Here is an 18,584-nt window from a genome sequence, read left to right as displayed (position 1 = left end):
CCATCTTGTCTCTGTCTCTTTTATTGAGCAGTGTGATGTCGGGCACGGTGCAGTCTCTTCCTCCACCCCCCTCCCTTTCATCGTCTTCAGATGGCAAGAAAAGGAAGCGGTGCTCTGTGGATGATTCCACTCCTCCTCCACCTTGCGCTTCACCACCATCACTCCCGGGGCCGAGCTCGGCAGGCGCCACGTCAGAGTCAGCTGTGTTTGGGGACAGAGTTGCCTTGGATAGGCTGTCTAGCCTAGTGTTGGGCCTTATTGACAAGCTGAACAGGACCCCGGCACCACCAGGATGCATCTACGGACACCAGGAATGACTTTAGTGGTTTTCATGCCCTCTCGTCGTCTGAAGACGAGGTGGGGGTTGCCCCTGCTAGCCAGCCGGACCCTCTTGACGGTTTAGACCACCTCACCCGTGACGATGATGTGGATGAAGATTTTCTGAGGGCTTTGGGTGACCTTTCTGGCCACTTCCATGGCAAGGAGGAGAAGGGAGAGCCGCTGGCCGAAAGCTTGGCCACTATCCTCAACGCCAGCCTTCGCCGACGGCCTGTGCAAAGATCAAGCTCCCGAGTAATGTGCCGAACCTCATGATGCCTGTGACAAACGCGGCTATAACCAAGGCCATGAGTGTGAATGGAAGGCTGGTAGATGCCAAGCTTTTCCAGACTAACTGCCTGTTGACAAAGGCAATAGTTCCCATTGCTGTGTGTGTTAATGATATTGGACAAAAGAAGGGTAAGAGCTTGTCGTGTTAGTTAGATGACCTTAATAGTTGTTTGTGCCTTCTTACTTCAGCAGTGAATTACCTCAATCAGTTGCGGAAGGATGTTGCCCGAATCCATGTCCATGACTTGGCCATGGTCGATCTCTGCAAATGGGAGTGTGAGGTGGGTCAGCAGGAGTTATTTCCCTTTGATGTGACCCGCAAGTGTGAGGAGATCCACAAGGCAGGTCGGCTGGGCTGGCCATCTTTCCGCCCTTCCTCCAAGATGTCTGGCAAGAGGTTTTCTTCCTCTTCATGGTCATCACACCGTCCCTCTCAGGCTCACTACCAGTCCTGCCCTTGTTCTCAGACCCGGCCTTTTTTCGGCCAGCGGCCTCCCCAGGGGAGGGGGATGCACGGGCCGAAGCTACACCAGCACTAACCTCTCCGGTGAGTTCCTCAATTCCACAATTAGTTAATACTCCTGATAATTTTAGAGGTAAGATTATTTCTGCTGAGTCCATGTGGAGGTCTCTGACTCAAGATTCCTGGATTTATGATGTGGTAAGGGGAAAATTTCTTGATTTTGTGTCTTTGCCTATTCAGACTGTACTTCCTCATCCTCTAACCCTGTCTCAAGCCAATGATTGGGCTTTGGACAATGCTTTACATCACTTCCTTATCTAGTCAATTGTGGAGCCTTGTTTACCTATGTCCATGGTTTCTTTTCAAATGTTTTTCCTATCACCAAGCCAGTTGGTCCAGCAAGAGTCATTCTAAATTTAAAATACCTTAATTTTCATGTATCTTACTTACATTTTAAGATGGATACTTTGAAGGATGTCATACCTTTAATTTACCCTAACTGTTTCTTTGTTACAGTGGATTTTAAGGATGCTTATTACTCCATTTATGTTAGGCCTGAGGACAGGAAATGGCTACAGTTTATGTGGAAGGGCCGCTATTACAGATTTACTTGCCTCCTGCAGGAGTTATCTTCTGCCCCTTGCATTTTTACAAAGTTAATGAAACCTGTCTTTTCTCACCTGCGATCCCTTGGGATGGTCGTGTTATGTTATTTGGATGACTGTCTTTTCATTGCTTCATCAGTAGAGAGTTTACAGGCTCAGGTCAGCTATGCCTTGTATTTCTTTGATTCCCTGGGTCTCACTGTCAACGTGCGGAAGTCGGTTCTGGAGCCTACAAAAAAGGTTACGTTCCTTGGTGTGGTGTTGGACTCTGTCGCCATGACTACCACCTTAACATCTCATAGGAAGGAGTGCATCAAGGAACAAGGCTTGTTGCTACTTAAGGGGACTTATCATCTTTTATTGGTTTGACAGTGGCCTCTGCACCTGCAGTAGAGTTAGCTCCTCTCCATTACAGGTATCTGGAGTTGATTCGAGACCAGGGTCTCGCCCCGTCCTGTGGTGATTTTGACAAGTTTATTACTTTGGATTGTCATGCCTAACATTTGGTCGCTTGGTGGGTGGCCAATATAGACTTTTAGGAGAAGTATCTCTTCTCTTCTTCCCCAGACTGTGAGTTGTTTATAGATGCCTGTCTGACTGGTTGGGGTGCTTCAATGGGACACGTCACAACTGGAGGTCACTGGGCCCAGGAGGAGCTGGATCATATAAGCATCTTAAGAGTTAAAAGCCATTCTGTTGAGTTTGCAGTCCCTGTGTAGGGATACGTCTGGCTCCCATATTCGACTCCGTTCTGACAACATTACTGCAGTTGCTTGTATAGATTGTTGTGGCAGTACAAGACCTAATCTTCATGCCCTTACAGTGCAGATTTATGAGTGGGCTGCATCTAGGAATATTACCCTGTCAGCACAGCATATACAGGGTTTGTACAATGTAACATCTGATGTTGAGTCCAGAGTTAGTAGGATGGATGGTGAGTGGATGTTACAACCCGATATTTTTAACAGAATTTGTCAGCTTTTTTATACTCCAGCTATCGATCTTTTTGCCCCTCACTTAAATGCTCAATTGCCTGCCTATGTCTCCTGGAAGCCAGACCCATCTGCTATGTGCACTAATGCCTTCACCATGGATTGGGGTGGTAAGAGCTTATATGCATTTCCACCTTTCAGCATTGTCTCCAGAGTTCTCTGGAAACTACAGGACGGCAAAGCGACAGCTCTGATGATTCTTCCACTCTGGCAGACACAAGTGTGGTTTCCAATGGCCCTTCAGTTGTTGGCAGCCGATCCAGTTTTGTTTCCACACTGTCCTCTGTTTCTCCCTCAACAACCAACTCTAACACACCCTCGAGCTCGGAGGTTGGTTTTGACAGCGATGGTGCTCTCTGGGCAGCATTCATGCGTCGTGGCCTTTCGCAGGACGTTGCCCAGTTTTTCCTTCGTTCCTGGAGAGCTAGTACTAGGGCACAATATAGGCTGCATATCAGCAGCTGGTTGTTGTTTTGCCTCCATTTCAGCCACCTGTGAGTATCCTGTTGGATTACCTTTTGTTACAATATCAACGCAGCACAAGTCGGGGATACAGCTCCATGAATACAATCCATTCGGCCATCTCTGCTATTGCTACTAATGATGGTCATCCTGCAGGACAACATCCATTAGTCTCTCGGTTTACAAAGGCAGTTTTCTTAAAGAGACCTTCTCTTCCACGCTCCCATACAACTTGGGATCCTCAGGTAGTGTTGGATTATATCTGTGGTCTTGGCCTTACTGTGGACTTGTCTCTTCTTCAGTTGTCAAGGAAACTAGTTATTCTTATGCTTTTGTTGTCAGGCCACTGCTGCCAGACCTTACATTTACTAGATCTAAGAAACATGTCTGTGACAGAGTCTTGGGTTGTTTTTGGGATTGGAAACTTATTAAAAACTTCCCGTCCTGAGGTCCACATGTCAGGCTTGTTTTTTTATGCCTACCTACATGACAGCTGCTTATGTGTTGTTGACACCATCAAGCATTATCTAGATAGGACTAGCTCCATCCGTGGGTCACTTACGGGTTTTTCCTGACTACACAACCTCCGGTTCGGTTGGCCTCCCGGGATACATTGCGTCATTGGGTGAGAGACGTGATGGGAGCTGTTGGCATTGACATTATTGTCTTCTCTCCCCATTCTACTAGGTCAGACTCTTCCAGTAAGGCAACCCGGATGTTGCCTCTTATTACAGTAGTCTTCACCATTGGATGGGCGAGGGAGTCTACTTTTACCTGACACTATCGGAAGCCTCTTGCCCAGCAGGTCCAGTTTGCTAGGGCAGTTTTGTCATAATGCATTTGTTCTTTTCTCATGTAAAATTTTGTAAGGGTTTGTGACCCCCTTCTTAGGTTTGCGAAGTGGGGAAAGAATTTTTTTTTTCTGTAAGTTTCCTGGGATTGGGTCTCATAATGTTCAAGAAATTTATATATACAATATATGTACTTGGTTGTGGCATAAAACATAGGGACAAAAATTGTTCTGTACCCTGTAGAAGGTTCTTGGGATATTTTGTTATACTGTCCTGAAATACATGTGATGGGTCTTATGTTTGCTATTTTGGTAATTTCCTTACCAATGTTCTGAGTATTGCTTTTCGTTTTTTCTCAGGATTTTGTATTTTAGTAGGTTTGAGGAACCTCTGTAAAGTTCTCGTTGGCTACCGCTGTGACGTCAGCTGAATTTCATGACGTGAAATTGTAAGATTAAACGAGTACTTACCAAGTATGAAGTTTGATCGTAATTTCACGAACATTCAATGACGTCACAGTGGTGTACAACGCCCTCCCTCCCTACCCTGTCTGTTTTGTGATCCTCACTTTAGGGCGAAGGGTCCTTGCGGTAATTTGTAACTGCTTCCTCAAACTTCCTCTCTAAAGTGACTGACGGTGGAATGGTAGTATGGCATCTCGTTGTACACCATTGTGACGTCGTTGAATGTTCGTGAAATTACGATCAAACTTCATACTTGGTTAAGTACTCGTTTAATCTTACAACTATTTTAGGGACCCCATTTAAAGCCAAGCTGTGTGGGCACTGCACAAAGGGATAGCATGTTGGCTAGTAGCACCTGGTGACACCTGATGGCCGCATCACGATACTGAACCAGCCATGCAACTCAATTTTCTTGACAGCATATTATTCTATGCAATCCGCATAATTTGAAAAAAATATTCAATTTTTTACTTTACGTTATTTTGAAATTGTATGATCTGAACATGCATAAATCAAGAAATACCTGTGAGTATGTATGTACGTATGTATGTATGTATATAGTATATACAGGGTGCAGCATAAGTAATGCCCTTTTTAATTTTATATCTTATAATGTATATTTTCTTTAATAAATTTGCTAAATCTTTATTTTTTCAGATACTTTATACAACCATGAGATTAACAAAGGAACAGAGAGTAAAAGCAATTCAATTGTACTATCAAAACAATAAAAATGGTGCTGAAACCGCAAGATTGTTATCAGCTGAATTTAACATCCCGAAGGTGCAAAGCCAAATATTACAAGCTTGATTAGAAAATTTGAATCCACAGGAAGTGTAAGTGATGCTCAAAGAGCAGGTAGGCCAGTTGTTACAACAAGCTTAGAAAAGTCCAATGAACTACAAGAATCGTTGCTGCGTTCTCCTAAAAAATCCAGTAGGCATCTTTCTGCAGAGTTTCTGCAGAGATTAGTGATAGGAGTGTTCGCAGAATGTTGAAGAAGCTAAAGATGAGACCTTATATTCCACATGTGTTTCAAAGTTTGCATGATGGAGATTAAGATCGACAATTGCAATTTTGTGAAATCTTTATGACCAAAGTTAATGAAGATGTAACCTTCCTTGACAAAATATGGTGGTCAGATGAAGCAACCTTTAAGTGAAATGGGCATATCAATCACCATAATTGTGTGTATTGGAGCAATGATAATCCTCATGTAATTTTGGAAAAGGATATTAATTTATCAGGAGTAACAGTTTGGGCCGCCATTTCTTGCATGCGATTAATAGGGCCGATATTCTTTAAAAGTACAGTGAATCAAGATAATTATTTGCATATGCTACAAACGGAATTTTGGCCAAGAATTGAAAATCAAAATGATATTTATTTTCAACAGGATGGGATAAGAGTTAGGGAATGGTTAAATGAAAATTTTGAAGGTAGATGGATAGGACGAAGAGGACCAATTAAATGGCCATCATGTTCACCTTACCTAACACACCACCAGCCTTTTTTTTTGTGGGATGTATTGAAAGATCAGGTTGACAATCTTAAGCCAAAAACAATTCCATAATTAAAGAATGCAATTTCAGATAAATTTCATGAAATCATCATTGAAATGTGTCAAAAAGTTTATAAAAGTGTTGCTGGTAGAGTTCAGAACATTTTGAACATCTCAAATAAATGACTAAATTCTAAGCCGAATAAGCATTATATTAATTTTGCTAATATATTATATTAATCTGTTAACCTGTGGCAATACATTCATGTTAAAAAAAATAAAGGATAATCGAAAAGGCTTTAATTTTGTTCCACTTAAACAAAGGGCGTTACTTATGGCACACTTTGTATGTATGTATGTATGCTGTGCCTCACAACAGAATGAATTCCAGTTCTTTTCTTGAAATTCACAAACCACCCTTTTCTTGCTTTTAAAAGCATCATTGGAGTCAGATGTAGTATCAGAAATAAGATCACGATGCAGCAGCCTAGGCTTCGCACAAATTATGCCCTCTGACAAAGAATCACCAGTCATCTGCCTTTGGTTTATCCAATTAACAAGTTTTCTTTTCTTCCACTGCCGCAGGTTGCTTAAATTGCCTTTTCATACCAATCACCACATCAGCTCTTTTAATGAGGTGTGTCTTCTTCAGTATTGTGGCTACTGCAGATTTAGTCATACAGTACTCAGCTGCAAGATCGGTTATTCTTCCTTTTTTATCGTATTTATCAATAATCTCCTTTTTCCTTCCGATGGTTGTCACTACATTCTTCTTTGTAGGCTTATTCTCACCACTAACATGCCTCTTGGTGCCATTGTAAGCTTCTAAACGCAAATAAAACAACAACAACAAAAAATCCAGAGAGAAAGCGCAGGACATTGTTATTCTTACGACAGCGAAGGATCAACTGGCTGCGATGGACCGGTGGGGCGCATGGGGTGGCAGGAAGGATGAAAGTGCAAGACAATATTATTCTTACGACAGTGAAGGATCAACTGGCTGCGGTGGACCGGTGGGGCGCGTGGAGCGGTGGAAAGAATGAAAGCGCAGGAGAATGTTATTCTTACGACAGCAAAGCATCACGTGGCTGCGGTGGACCGGTGGGGCGTGTGGGGCAGCGGGAATGATGAGGCTTTTTTTGTTTATAGCTATGTGGATGGATGTTTGACTAATAGGTATTTCTTCCAGTATTAAGTCGAACTTTTGCGTTCGACTATTTAGACGTTCGAGTATTGAGTTTCTACTGTATACAGTAATACTCCGCTTAACGAACAGGATAAGGGGTGTCAAAGCTGTTCGTAGAGCGAAAATTCGTTAAGCGGACGTAATTTTCCCATAGGAAATAATGGAAATAGGGGGATGCGTTCTGGGCTAGTCCCCAACATACCACATGGGTTAAAAAAAAAAAAATTATATATACGTTTGGCAGCACATTGGGCCACCGGTGTACCACTACTTTTATGATGTCATATGAGTCATTGGAAGTTAAAGGAGCTACATACAAATTCTCTCACATTCTCGCATTTATGTTCACAAAACAACATTTCTATTAGCTTTTTACAAACCTTGCCCCCAAGAAAGGATTGTTTTGTAATGCATAAAGTGAAATCTTAATGGAATACCAAAAAATAAAGCAGAGAGGAGATGAGCCACAGACGAAGCGGGAGACTCACACTCGGTCGCTTCTTCTTCTTGTGACCCTTTTAGTCTGTGTGTTGTCTTTCCCCATGATATTTGTTTCCACTCCTCTATTGCCTGCTATAATGGATATCATATCTTAGTATTCATATACGCTCATGCCATGAGGATAACCTCGACTCCGTGGCAGTGAGTGATAGTGAATTATTAATGAAATACTGTGGTATTTCATTACTAATTTACTATCACTCAGTGCCACAGAGTCAAGGTCATCCTCATGGCATGAGTGTATATGAATACTAAGATATGATATCCATTATAGCAGGCAATACAGGAGTGGAAACAAATATCATGGGGAAAGACAACACGCAGGCTAAGAGGGTCACAGGAAGAAGAAGAAGCGACCGAGTGTGAGTCTCCCGCTTCGTCTGTGGCTCATCTCATCTCTGCTTTATTTTTTGGTATTCCATGTAAGATTTCACTTTATGCATTACAAAACAATCCTTTCTTGGGGGTAAGGTTTGTAAAAAGCTAATAGAAATGTTGTTTTATGAACATAAATGCACATATAAGACAGTAATACCACTTCCAGAGGTGGTGTTCCCAACAACCTCAGAGCAACCTGATAGCAACCTTGTCACCATTCCTCCAAGCGTTCATGGACGCCATTTCACTGCAAGAGGTTGCTCTGACGTTGTTAAAGAATCTTGGATCCAGCTCCAGGAGCGCTAGAGACAGAGGCGGGGAGCCAGACAATCACAGTGAAGCTGTCGCGTTTGGTCCCTCACCCGGCAAATTCAAACCCAGAAAATTTGTTAAAACGGATGTGGTTGTATGTTATGTGGACTTTTGGTCTAACTTTATATAATACGTTAAACCGGAAATTCATTAAACGAACATTCATTAAGTGGAGTATTACTGTATATATATATTTATATAAACAGTAATCGCCCACATATTCAGATCGCCACTATCCGGAGCTGCCCCCAAGCACATTTAAACCTACCGCACAAGTGATCCCTCGATCCCGCTAGGCAGCGTCACAGTAGCACTTTTTCCGTAATCTTCAACGATTTCCGTTGGTTTTTTCCTGTTCCATCAATTCTTTTTGTCTTCTTAAGCCAGACGGAAAACACCGTTTTTTTTCTAGAGTCAATTTTTAGTCAAATTAAGATTTATGGTTTCTAAGCAAAACTTTTAAAATATAATTTGTTTTCTTGCTAATTGGAATGATGCTATAATCTCAACTTAATATCATCTTCATATGTAGATATAAATGTATTTGTATATATATATATATATATATATATATATATATATATATATATATATATATATATATATATATATATATATTGTTCCAGCCTAGCAGTGAAAAGTGGTTCAGTTGTTTGTTTACATTTTTCTGTGAGATGCTCCAAAGCAGAACTTCCAAGTAGCAAATGGCCAAGATGAGCTGCTCTGTCATTTATGAGTGGACAAAGCTGTCTGAAGTTTCTCAAAAAGAGCATTAAAGGCCAAAAATAACAATGAAAAATAACAGCAGCTGGCTTGGGGGGGTGAAGGGGCAGCCATGTTTGTTTACAGATACGCAATTACTGTATAATATATATCTGACTTATATGAATTCCCCAACCCCCCAAAAAAATTAAACTCAGACTTTAGGGAGATGCAGGATTTATTTTTTTTTAATTTTGTGAGATTTAAGATTTTGGGATTACTATTGTATCTCCAAAATCTCCAGACCCTAAATTACCAGATGGTATAGTTTATTTTTTGATAATTAAATACCCTTCCCATCAGGAAGCCATTTTTAAATGTCTTGTGTGGTTGTGTCATAGCCTGACTCATGCCCTACACAGTACATGGCCAGGAGTCAAGTAGGGAGGTGTGTCATTTAGGTCTCTAATTTTTGCCTGACAGGTATAAGTTGACGAGAATTAGAATGAGAAACATCAAGAAGAGAAGACAACTAGAAACAAACAAGCAAATGCATTGTTGTGAGACAGCTGGACTTTCAATTCTGGCCTCCCCTCTCCCCTCAGTCATGTGTGTTATCTCCTCTCCAAGACGCTCACCTCACCCCATGCCTCACTGCCAGGCTTCTCCACCATCTTCTCTTTATCATAAGACTGTTATGATCTTTTCAAACTTTTTTTTTCTTACTGGCATCATCATCACAACTTTACATGACATAGCTCTCACAATAACACAATTACAAAAAATTATGTTGAGACAAAGGTAGAAAGCTGTACCACACAAACAATAAATACTTCACTATCATTATCTCACTTCAACACACTAATAATGACTCAGATAGAGTCCAATTCAGCAGTGAAATAGCAGATTGCCATAATGCTGCTGATGGCACCTTCCCAACCCTCACATTTTCTAGAGAAGCAGGTATCTTATATGTTATCATTTTATCATGCTGCAGGAAGTCATTATTGTATACACAATCATTTAATGTGCTTTCATTCATTGTTTTCTTACCCATTTGGGTTATGTACATGTTTTTTTTCTCAATTTATAAGGGGTTTGGAGAGGAAATTCCGCGTATCCGGATATTTTGCGTATCCGCTAGGGCCTTGGCTGCTATAATCCGGATATGCGAGCGATTACTGTATATACATACTTAATCTAAAGTTGATATATCTGCCAAGTCTGGTGGCCCTTTCTTCCCTACTGTTCAGAAGTGGGGAACACAGAATGACTAGCTTGGGTGGAGAGTGGAGAGCAGATGATAGTGCAGACACTTACTAATTGTGCACTTGTCTCTCAGAATGTTATTTTGTTTATGACCAAAGTTTTGGGTACAAGCAACATCATTAAATTTCTTTATGCAACTTTATATGAATACTGTCAGCATAGAAATTTCTGTTTTACTTTCAAATCTCTAATTCTTTAACAAAGATAATAAGCACACTCTATGGAAATTGAGAGGTGATAAGTCAAAAGTGAAGTGTTGCTTGTCTCAGCACTGTATAGAATGTTTCAATTTCCTGAGCCTAAGACTCACCTGAATGTGAGCTGACCACTTCCCTCTGAAAAGAGACAGTGAAAGGGTGCCACTGGGGGTGAAGGCAGACTTCGGCAGTCCCAGTGACGGTGGGGAACATGACTAGTAGGGTCCTTCCTTTCCTCTCTCAAATGCCCACTGTGAGCCAGTTGAGAGGCCACCTTATGGATCAAGTCACCAGAACTCATTATTTCAGGTACAAGTCTGAAAAATACAAGAATGGGCTGAAGAATGTATTAGCAGGTACAAGATATGATGATTCTGTGCTGTATAGGGGCTAAACAAAATGCAAATTTATAGGTAAAGAGATGCATTGTTAGGGTGATGTGGGATAACACCAACCAAGGGAAAACCCCAACACAATGCTCTGTACAATTAAGTGTATTGAAAATTCATGCTGCCACTTGCCACCAACATTACACAATATTCAATGAACAACCTGTGAGCAAAAGGTTCCCCATCACCCCATCTGTGTTTACCAGGCAAGAAAACTGATTTTTCAAATGTCTGTTGCTATTTTCCACAGTTCTCATATTGTGTCTCATGTTGGTGAATATAGTGCAACTGCTTCAAGATAAGTTTCATCATGACATTTAGCCATGTTGACATGTTATTGAGTGAAATAAAGTGCGTCCTTTTGAACTGGCTGCCATGGGACTGTTGTGAGAAAAAAAAGATGGCAGGGGAAACAACGACCAAAAGCATGTGAGGGAACACTGACGCTTGATATTTTGAATATTTTCAAATACTTTGAAAAAAAAAAAAAAAAAAAAAAAAAGTGACTGATTATGTATATTAGCACGAAAATAAATGGTAGTGATGAACTATAGTCCGTTCATCCAAAGAATCCAGGTCGAAACTGCTAGTTCGGTTGGCAGCCCTGCCCACCTGCCACTAAACCTTCCCGACACTTAAATTTTCTTCAAGTACATTTATTTTTCTTCACTTAACTCAATAGATATACAAGTTTATAGTTTGAAGAAAAATAAATGTACTTGAAGAAAATTTAAGTGTCGGGAAGGTTCAGTGGCAGTGGGGATGGGCAGGGCTGCCAACCGAACTAGCAGTTTCGGCCTGGATTCTTTGGATGAACGGACTTTAGTATATCTAAATGAAGTGGAACAGCTTCTCTCTCTCTCTCTCTCTTTACAAAGCATCTGTACAGCCAGGGCAGAGTAAGGGTGTCCTAGTGATTTCCAAGGGTGCCACCAAGAGGCAGGCTGACCTGGTGTCATGTTTGGAACTGTCAGGTTATCCCCACTTATCTTGGCTTTGCTTACAAACAAAGGTGGGGCAGCTGTGAACACTAATTCATGTTTGAAGCTCCTCAGTTGTTTGTAGGTGTCAAGCCAGCATTTTGAAATACAGGGAGGCAATTCCTTTTTTCTACAGAAAACCATTTATAAACCCAATACACTACAACATTTTAATAAGAAAGTATATAGACTGTCATATTGTGTAAGAAATGTAATTAATATCGTGTTTTGAAGCACGGAGAGGCATACTGTTTAATCTTTTCATAAAAAAACTTTTATAAACTCAATACACTGCAAAATTTTATAAAAAATTATAAATCTTTTATAATGTTTAAGTGTATGTTGTCAAGAATTATTAAACAGCCTTTATGCAGGGACCAAAATTAGGTGACACAATGAGGATCCTACTTATATATTAAGAGTTAGCTTGTATTGATTACTATTGTAAGATATTCTCTTGGTATATCATAAACATGTCTTTCTCAGCCAAGAGCAAAACAAATAATTCATTCCTCATATGGTGTCACAGATACTTGGGAACAACTCTATTTAACAAATCTTTGTTTGCAAACATTGGGCTTTGTGCTCCGAACAGGACACCAGTTAAGGTGTTCCCACATGCACTTCGGCGATACCGCAATTTGTGGGATCACAGAACAGTGGTGTCTTGCGATAATGGACACTTCAGGGGTGAGGGATTGTCCATTACTGTGAATCATCTGTTATTGAAAGTTTTTTTTTTCTCTCTCTCTCTCTTTTTTTTAATGTCTTGGCCTAAAACACCTGTAGGTAACTTGAAGAGTATTGGAAGTGCTGTTAAGCTTCCAACCATTAATGGCACAGGCAATTTTACTTATATTGGCATCCATATTACTAGCTAAGTGAATCTTTGGTGTAACCACCTAAAACCTGGGTATCATGGTGACTCGCAGGTAACTTTAAACCACTCAACAAAAATGGCAAAGTATCAAGGCGATATACGTGGTGGGATTCAAACCTATGCATGGACGTCTACCCGATCCCATGCTCACCATCTTATCCACTATGCCCCCACCTCCTTAAACCCTTAAACAGTCCCTTTTCCTTTTTTCAGTAGCTTACTCTCTTCAAATACGGCAAAAAGATATTTTCATAATTTAATCCACCTTATTCTACACTCAACGTTGAAATAAAAGAGTTAATTGTTATCTAAAAAGTGTACAGTAATAAAAATGTCTTACCAAAAATAGATTAATTAAAAATATAGCTTCCCATTTATTGTAATGGCCAATTCGTATGTGGTCCAGTGGCATCTCTAACAAGCATTTTAGTGGGAAGCGCTACACTGCCAAGTGCTGATACATCACAAGCCCGTACCTTATACAGTTTTATTATGCAGTATTGCCCTGCTGCAAACTCACCATATAGCCACTCTCACAGTTAATCTAAGGCAGGAAGAGGCAGTAGACACCTGCTGAAACAATAATTACTCCCAGTGAGTTCCAGTAGCACTGGTTTAGGAAGTGCTGTGAACTTGCCATTAAAGCCGGCTGTGACCTCACTGAATGTTTCCTTTTGTGTCTCACAACACAAGGCGGCAGTAACAGCCTGCCCTCAAAAGACAATTCTCTTTTTTCACACAAAACTACATGCATCTATCTACATATACCGTATTTGAAGGCTCATAAGCTGCACCTTTTCTCCAAAAAAAGTCTCAGGAAATCAGCCTGCATCCTATGAGACCAAGGTTCAATACTGAGACAGTGTTTTTTTTTTTTTCAAGTAAAAGGACAGATGGCCAAGGGCAACAAAATATGGAAAAAAAGGCCCACTATGTTGCCAGTTCCCTAAAAGACATGGGAGTTAGCCAAATTCAGGGACAAATGTCTCTACACCTCTCTAAAAAAAAGTCAACTCAAAGGAAGATGGAAATATAGAAGCAGGAAGGGAGTTCCAGAGTTTATCAGTGAAAGGTATGAATGATTGAGACTACTGGTTAACTTTTGTATTAGAGGGTTGGACAGAATAGGGTTGAAAGGAAGAAGAAAGCCTTGTGCAGTGGAGCTGCAGGAGGAGGGGAGGCATGCAGTTAGCAAGATCAGTAAAGCAGTTAGCATGAAAATAGTGATAAAAGAGAAAGAGATGTAACATTTCAGCAGTGAGAAAGAGGCTGAACACAGTCAGTCAGAGGAGGGGAGTTGATGTGACAAAAAACTTTTGATTCCACCCTATCTAATAAAGCTGTACGAGTGGAACTCCCCAAACATGTGAAGAGTACTCCATACAAGGACAGATAAGGCCCTTGTACAGAGTTAACAGTTGGAGGGCAGAGAAAAACTGGCAGAGATGCCGCAGAATGCCTAACTTCATAGAAGATGTTTTAGCGAGAGATGAGATAAGAAGTTTCCAGTTAAGATTATGAGTAAAGGACAGACAGAGGATATCAAGTGTAGAAGAGAGAGACAGTTGAACGTCATTGAAGAAGAGGGGATAGTTGTCTGGAAGGTTGTGTCAAGTTGATAGATGGAGGGGAGACAGTTAGGCGTCATTGAAGAAAAGAGGATAGTTGTCTGGAAGGTTGTTTCAAGTTTATAGATGGAAGAATTGAGTTTTTGAGGCATTGAAAACTACTAAGTTTTCTCTGCCCCAATCAGAAATCTTAGAAAAATCAGAAGTCAGGCTTTCTGTGGCATCTCTGCGTGATCTGATGACTGCCTGAAGGGATGGTCATCTCTGAAAGGACATGGAAAGATGTAAGGTGGTATCATCAGTGTAGGAGTGCCCAGGGCAAGAAGTTTGGTTAAGAAGCTCATTAATGAATAATAGAAAGTGAGTGGGTGACAAGACAGAACCATGAGGAACACCACTGTTAATAGATTTAGATTTAGGAGAGGATCAGTGGCCGTCTGCCACGGCAGCAATACAACAGTTGGAAAGGAAACTTGAGATAAAGTTGCAGAGAAGGATAGAAACCATAGGAGGGCAGTTTGGAAATCAAAGCTTTGTGCCAGACTCTACCAAGAGCTTTTGATATGTCTAAAAGAGTTTGGCCAGGCAAGGTGCAAGCACGGAAGTACAGGTTTTTAGAGCAATAGGAGGGACCCCATCCGGTCCATAAGCCTTTCAAGGGTTTAGGCCAGTGAGGACATGGAAAACATCATTATATAGAACTTTAATTGCAGGCATGAAATAGTCAAAGGGAGGAGGAATGGGAGAAACATATCCAGAATCATCAAAGGTGGAGTTTTTAGCAATTGTTTGAGAGAAGAGTTCAGCTTTAGAAACAGATGAGATAGCAGTGGTGCCATCAGGATGAAATAAAGGAGGGAAAGATGAAGAAGTGAAGTTACTGGAGATGTTTTTGACCAGATGCTGGAAGTCACTAGGGGAGTTATATTTTAAAAGATTTTGACATTTTCTATTTATGAAGGAGTGTTTGGCAAGTTGAAGAAAAGATTTGGCATGATTCCAGGAAGAAATATAAAGTGCATGAGATTCAGGAGATGGAAGGCTCAAGTACCTTTTCTGGGCAACCTCTCTATCATGTATAGCATGAGAACAGGCTGTGTTAAACCAAGGTTTAGAAGGTTTAGGTTGAGAAAAAGAATGAGAAATGTATGCCTCCATGCCAGACACTATCATCACCTCTGTTATGTAGTCAGCACACAGAGATGGGTCTCTGACATGGAAACAGTAATCCTTCCAGGGAAAAATCAGCATAATGCCTCCTCAGGTCCCCACAATTGGTCAACAGAGGCTCTAAAATCAAACCTGAGACATCTTTGCACATGTAAACATAGTGATGATCGGTACTACACCACAAAGTGACTCTTTCTTTCAAGGTAACAATACATAATAGGTCATACATACCAGTAATTCACATAAAATGACACCAATCAGGAAGAATTTGTTATACACCACATGAATCAAAACAAAACACGTGATCGGTGATCTTGATCTTGACACAGGCAAGTCTCACTGCGTTCTTTACAGTACGATGCCATTACTCCTTGAGGTAAGACACACATTCATACAATTAAAACTGCACATATCTTTCAACATTCTTATCTTGCATACATTTAAGAATAAATTATGATTATCAGGCCTGTAGTCTCTCACAGTTAGTGCCAATGCCATATGCCAGGTACAGTGGTACCTTGAGATATGAGCTGCCTGAGATGCAATTTTTTTGAGATATGAGCTACGATTTGGTCATTTTTTAATTTTAAGATATGAGCAAAATTTTGAGATATGAGTCATGCTTGGGGATGTTGCCGCTGTAGTTGGAGGCTTGGTGCATCGGTCCAGCCTCACCTGAGCTAGTATCTACATGTTTCCTGGGGATTTCATGCACTGTGATTGTTCTTTCATTATTTTCACACTATTAAATGACCTTCTTTTTTGTCTAAAGGAAGTGCAATTTTAATCTATGTTTAATGTTTGCATGTGATTGGTGCCTGCATCCTTTCCTCCCTCCCTCCTCCTCTTCCACCATTTACCACCATTAGCCAAAAACATCTGTATAAACTTTTGTTGTTATTTCATATATTTTCATGCATTGATAAAGTATGCATGTGTACGTAACTGAAAAGGTAAAATAAATTTCTCCTATCTCCGCCTACCTCCTCCACCAATGCTTATCAGGGAGGGAGGAGAACAATGTAAACAAACCTCTACGAAAAAGGCGGTGCCTCTCTCTCTCTCTCTCTCTCTCTCTCTCTCTCATACTTAAAACTTCATTTATTCAATGAATAATGTGTACAGGATCATCAACGAGCTCTTCTGTGATTATTAGAGCAGCAAGTCTTCTGTGGGTGGCTATATTTAAACACTCCAGTTGATCGACAGTCCCAAGTGAGGATTAGGAATGCAGTAACATCCCTGCATCCCCTGAGATAAATATGCTTCATAAGGCAGCGTTCACACTGACGCGACATACGATAAGTGATATATCGTACGCGATATGTTGCAACGACATATCGCTAGGGAGGTTCATAACATCATGCGATAAATCGGCGCGACATAGGCCGAGTCACTGCTTCAGTTGCAAACATGAGTTCAAGCAAAGAGGATATAGTGGTGGCTTATTATTTAAGTCGTAGGCTGAAAAGGAAAAGGAAATACTGGGTACATCCGTACAATTTTGCAAATGTGCACCATAGTTCGACGGTTGTTTCCAAAGAGCTAATGTTAAGTAAACAATGCACTCACCTGTATCTTTCAATTCCAATGCGATTTCCCTCCATGCTGCACTTGTCACATCTGTTTTACTGTAGTCAGAGCAGGTGTAGTTCCACAAACATTCACGAGCTTTCACTAAATTGATGAAAGTAATTGAAGAAGTGTGTTCTCTTTTCCCGGACATCCTTCACAGCTAGCAAGATCGCAAGCAACTAATCGCTGAGGCGACCGACAAGCAGCAGTTGGTACGATATATCTCATACGATATGTCGTGCTATCACGCCAGTGTGAACAGTTTTGATCGTTTCCGTACATTTAAGGTATTAGTTGTCTGTGTGTGTTGCATATCACATATCGTGTACAATATATTGCTTATCGTATGTCGCGTCAGTGTGAACGCCGCCTAAGAGTAATTTGTCTATTTATATTATCTTTTGTTATGTTTTATTATGTTTCTGTGCAATAATCATCATTTATAAATATCTTTTTCTTACTTGAAAACATAAAAAATAGGGATGCTCTTTTTGAAAGGCTGGAACAGATTAATGGCATCTCAATGCATTTCAGTGGGAAAAATAGTTTTAAGATACGAGTTTTTCAAGATAAGAGTTCTGTCACGGAATGAAAGAATTAAACTCGTATCTCAAAGTATCATGATGTAAATGTATGTGCAAGTCTTCAAATGACAAGTGAAATCCTTAAATTCACATTCAAAGTTTAAATCTGCTCATTCACCTTTTTTTCATTTCAATATCTGTCAAACTGAGTGTGTCTTATGAGCCCATGCATTTTATGAGCCATCAAATACAGTACATTCTTCACACAAAATTTCAATTAGAACAAAAAAAAATTGAAAAAAAGACAACTGCTTTACCATCCTTCGAGTCTCCTTCTAATAATTATCTATTTAACTTGTTTGGAGACTGGCACCCTAGGGGGCTTTTTTAATCACAGCTTATTATTGCCTTTGGCCAGTCTTCCCTCTTACAAGAATAAAATAAATAAAAAAGTAATCTGCAATGTGGACAAGTACTTCCTGGAGAGAGAGAGAGAGAGAGAGAGAGAGAGAGAGAGAGAGAGAGAGAGAGAGAGAGAGAGAGAGAGAGAGAGAGAGAGAGAGAGAGAGAGAGAGAGAGAGAGAGAGAGAGTTCATCGTTACACCCTCGCCACTGCTGCTGGCACCACACTGATGAAACACTTTGCTCATCATGTCATTTACAAGAAGAAAAGCTAGTTCACTTCATACTAAATTACCCTCAGCCAAAAGAAGAAAGAAATGAAATTGTAGACTTCCAAAGACCAATAAATAAAGAAAAAAAATATCAAGCGATTGGAGAGTTTTAGTTTGCATTTGTCTGTTATCTGCACAATTGTCAGCCACAGCACTCTCTCTCTCTCTCTCTCTCTCTCTCTCTCTCTCTCTCTCTCTCTCTGTGGAAGTTTCATTATTCTCGCTTGCCCAACAACATTCAAACAGAAACCCCTAACTAGCACCAGCAGGCTCTCTCTCTCTCTCTCTCTCTCTCTCTCTCTCTCAATACACCTTGCTGAGTGACCAGATCTAATGCACCTTCGCCTGCCCAACAATATAACTAGCATTTCACTTCATCAGGCTGTGGGTCT

The 18,584-nt window shown here is 40.6% G+C and overlaps 1 protein-coding gene across 4 annotated transcripts in view; it reads right to left on the bottom strand.

The window, feature by feature from the left end:
- The window catches only part of LOC123502590 (huntingtin-like), a 420,122-nt gene that overhangs the window by 328,312 nt on the left and 73,226 nt on the right, over positions 1–18,584 (bottom strand). For all 4 annotated transcript variants that reach the window (XM_045251746.1, XM_045251745.1, XM_045251744.1 and 1 more), the window contains exon 14: positions 10,546–10,749. In XM_045251746.1, coding sequence (XP_045107681.1) covers positions 10,546–10,749 — 204 coding nt within the window. The remainder of the gene's footprint in view (positions 1–10,545; positions 10,750–18,584) is intronic.

This window comes from Portunus trituberculatus, chromosome 12, assembly GCF_017591435.1.
Source record: "Portunus trituberculatus isolate SZX2019 chromosome 12, ASM1759143v1, whole genome shotgun sequence".
NCBI lineage: Eukaryota > Metazoa > Arthropoda > Malacostraca > Decapoda > Portunidae > Portunus > Portunus trituberculatus.
The sequence above is the reverse complement of the archived record's forward strand: the minus strand, read 5'-3'. Positions and strand labels throughout refer to the sequence as shown.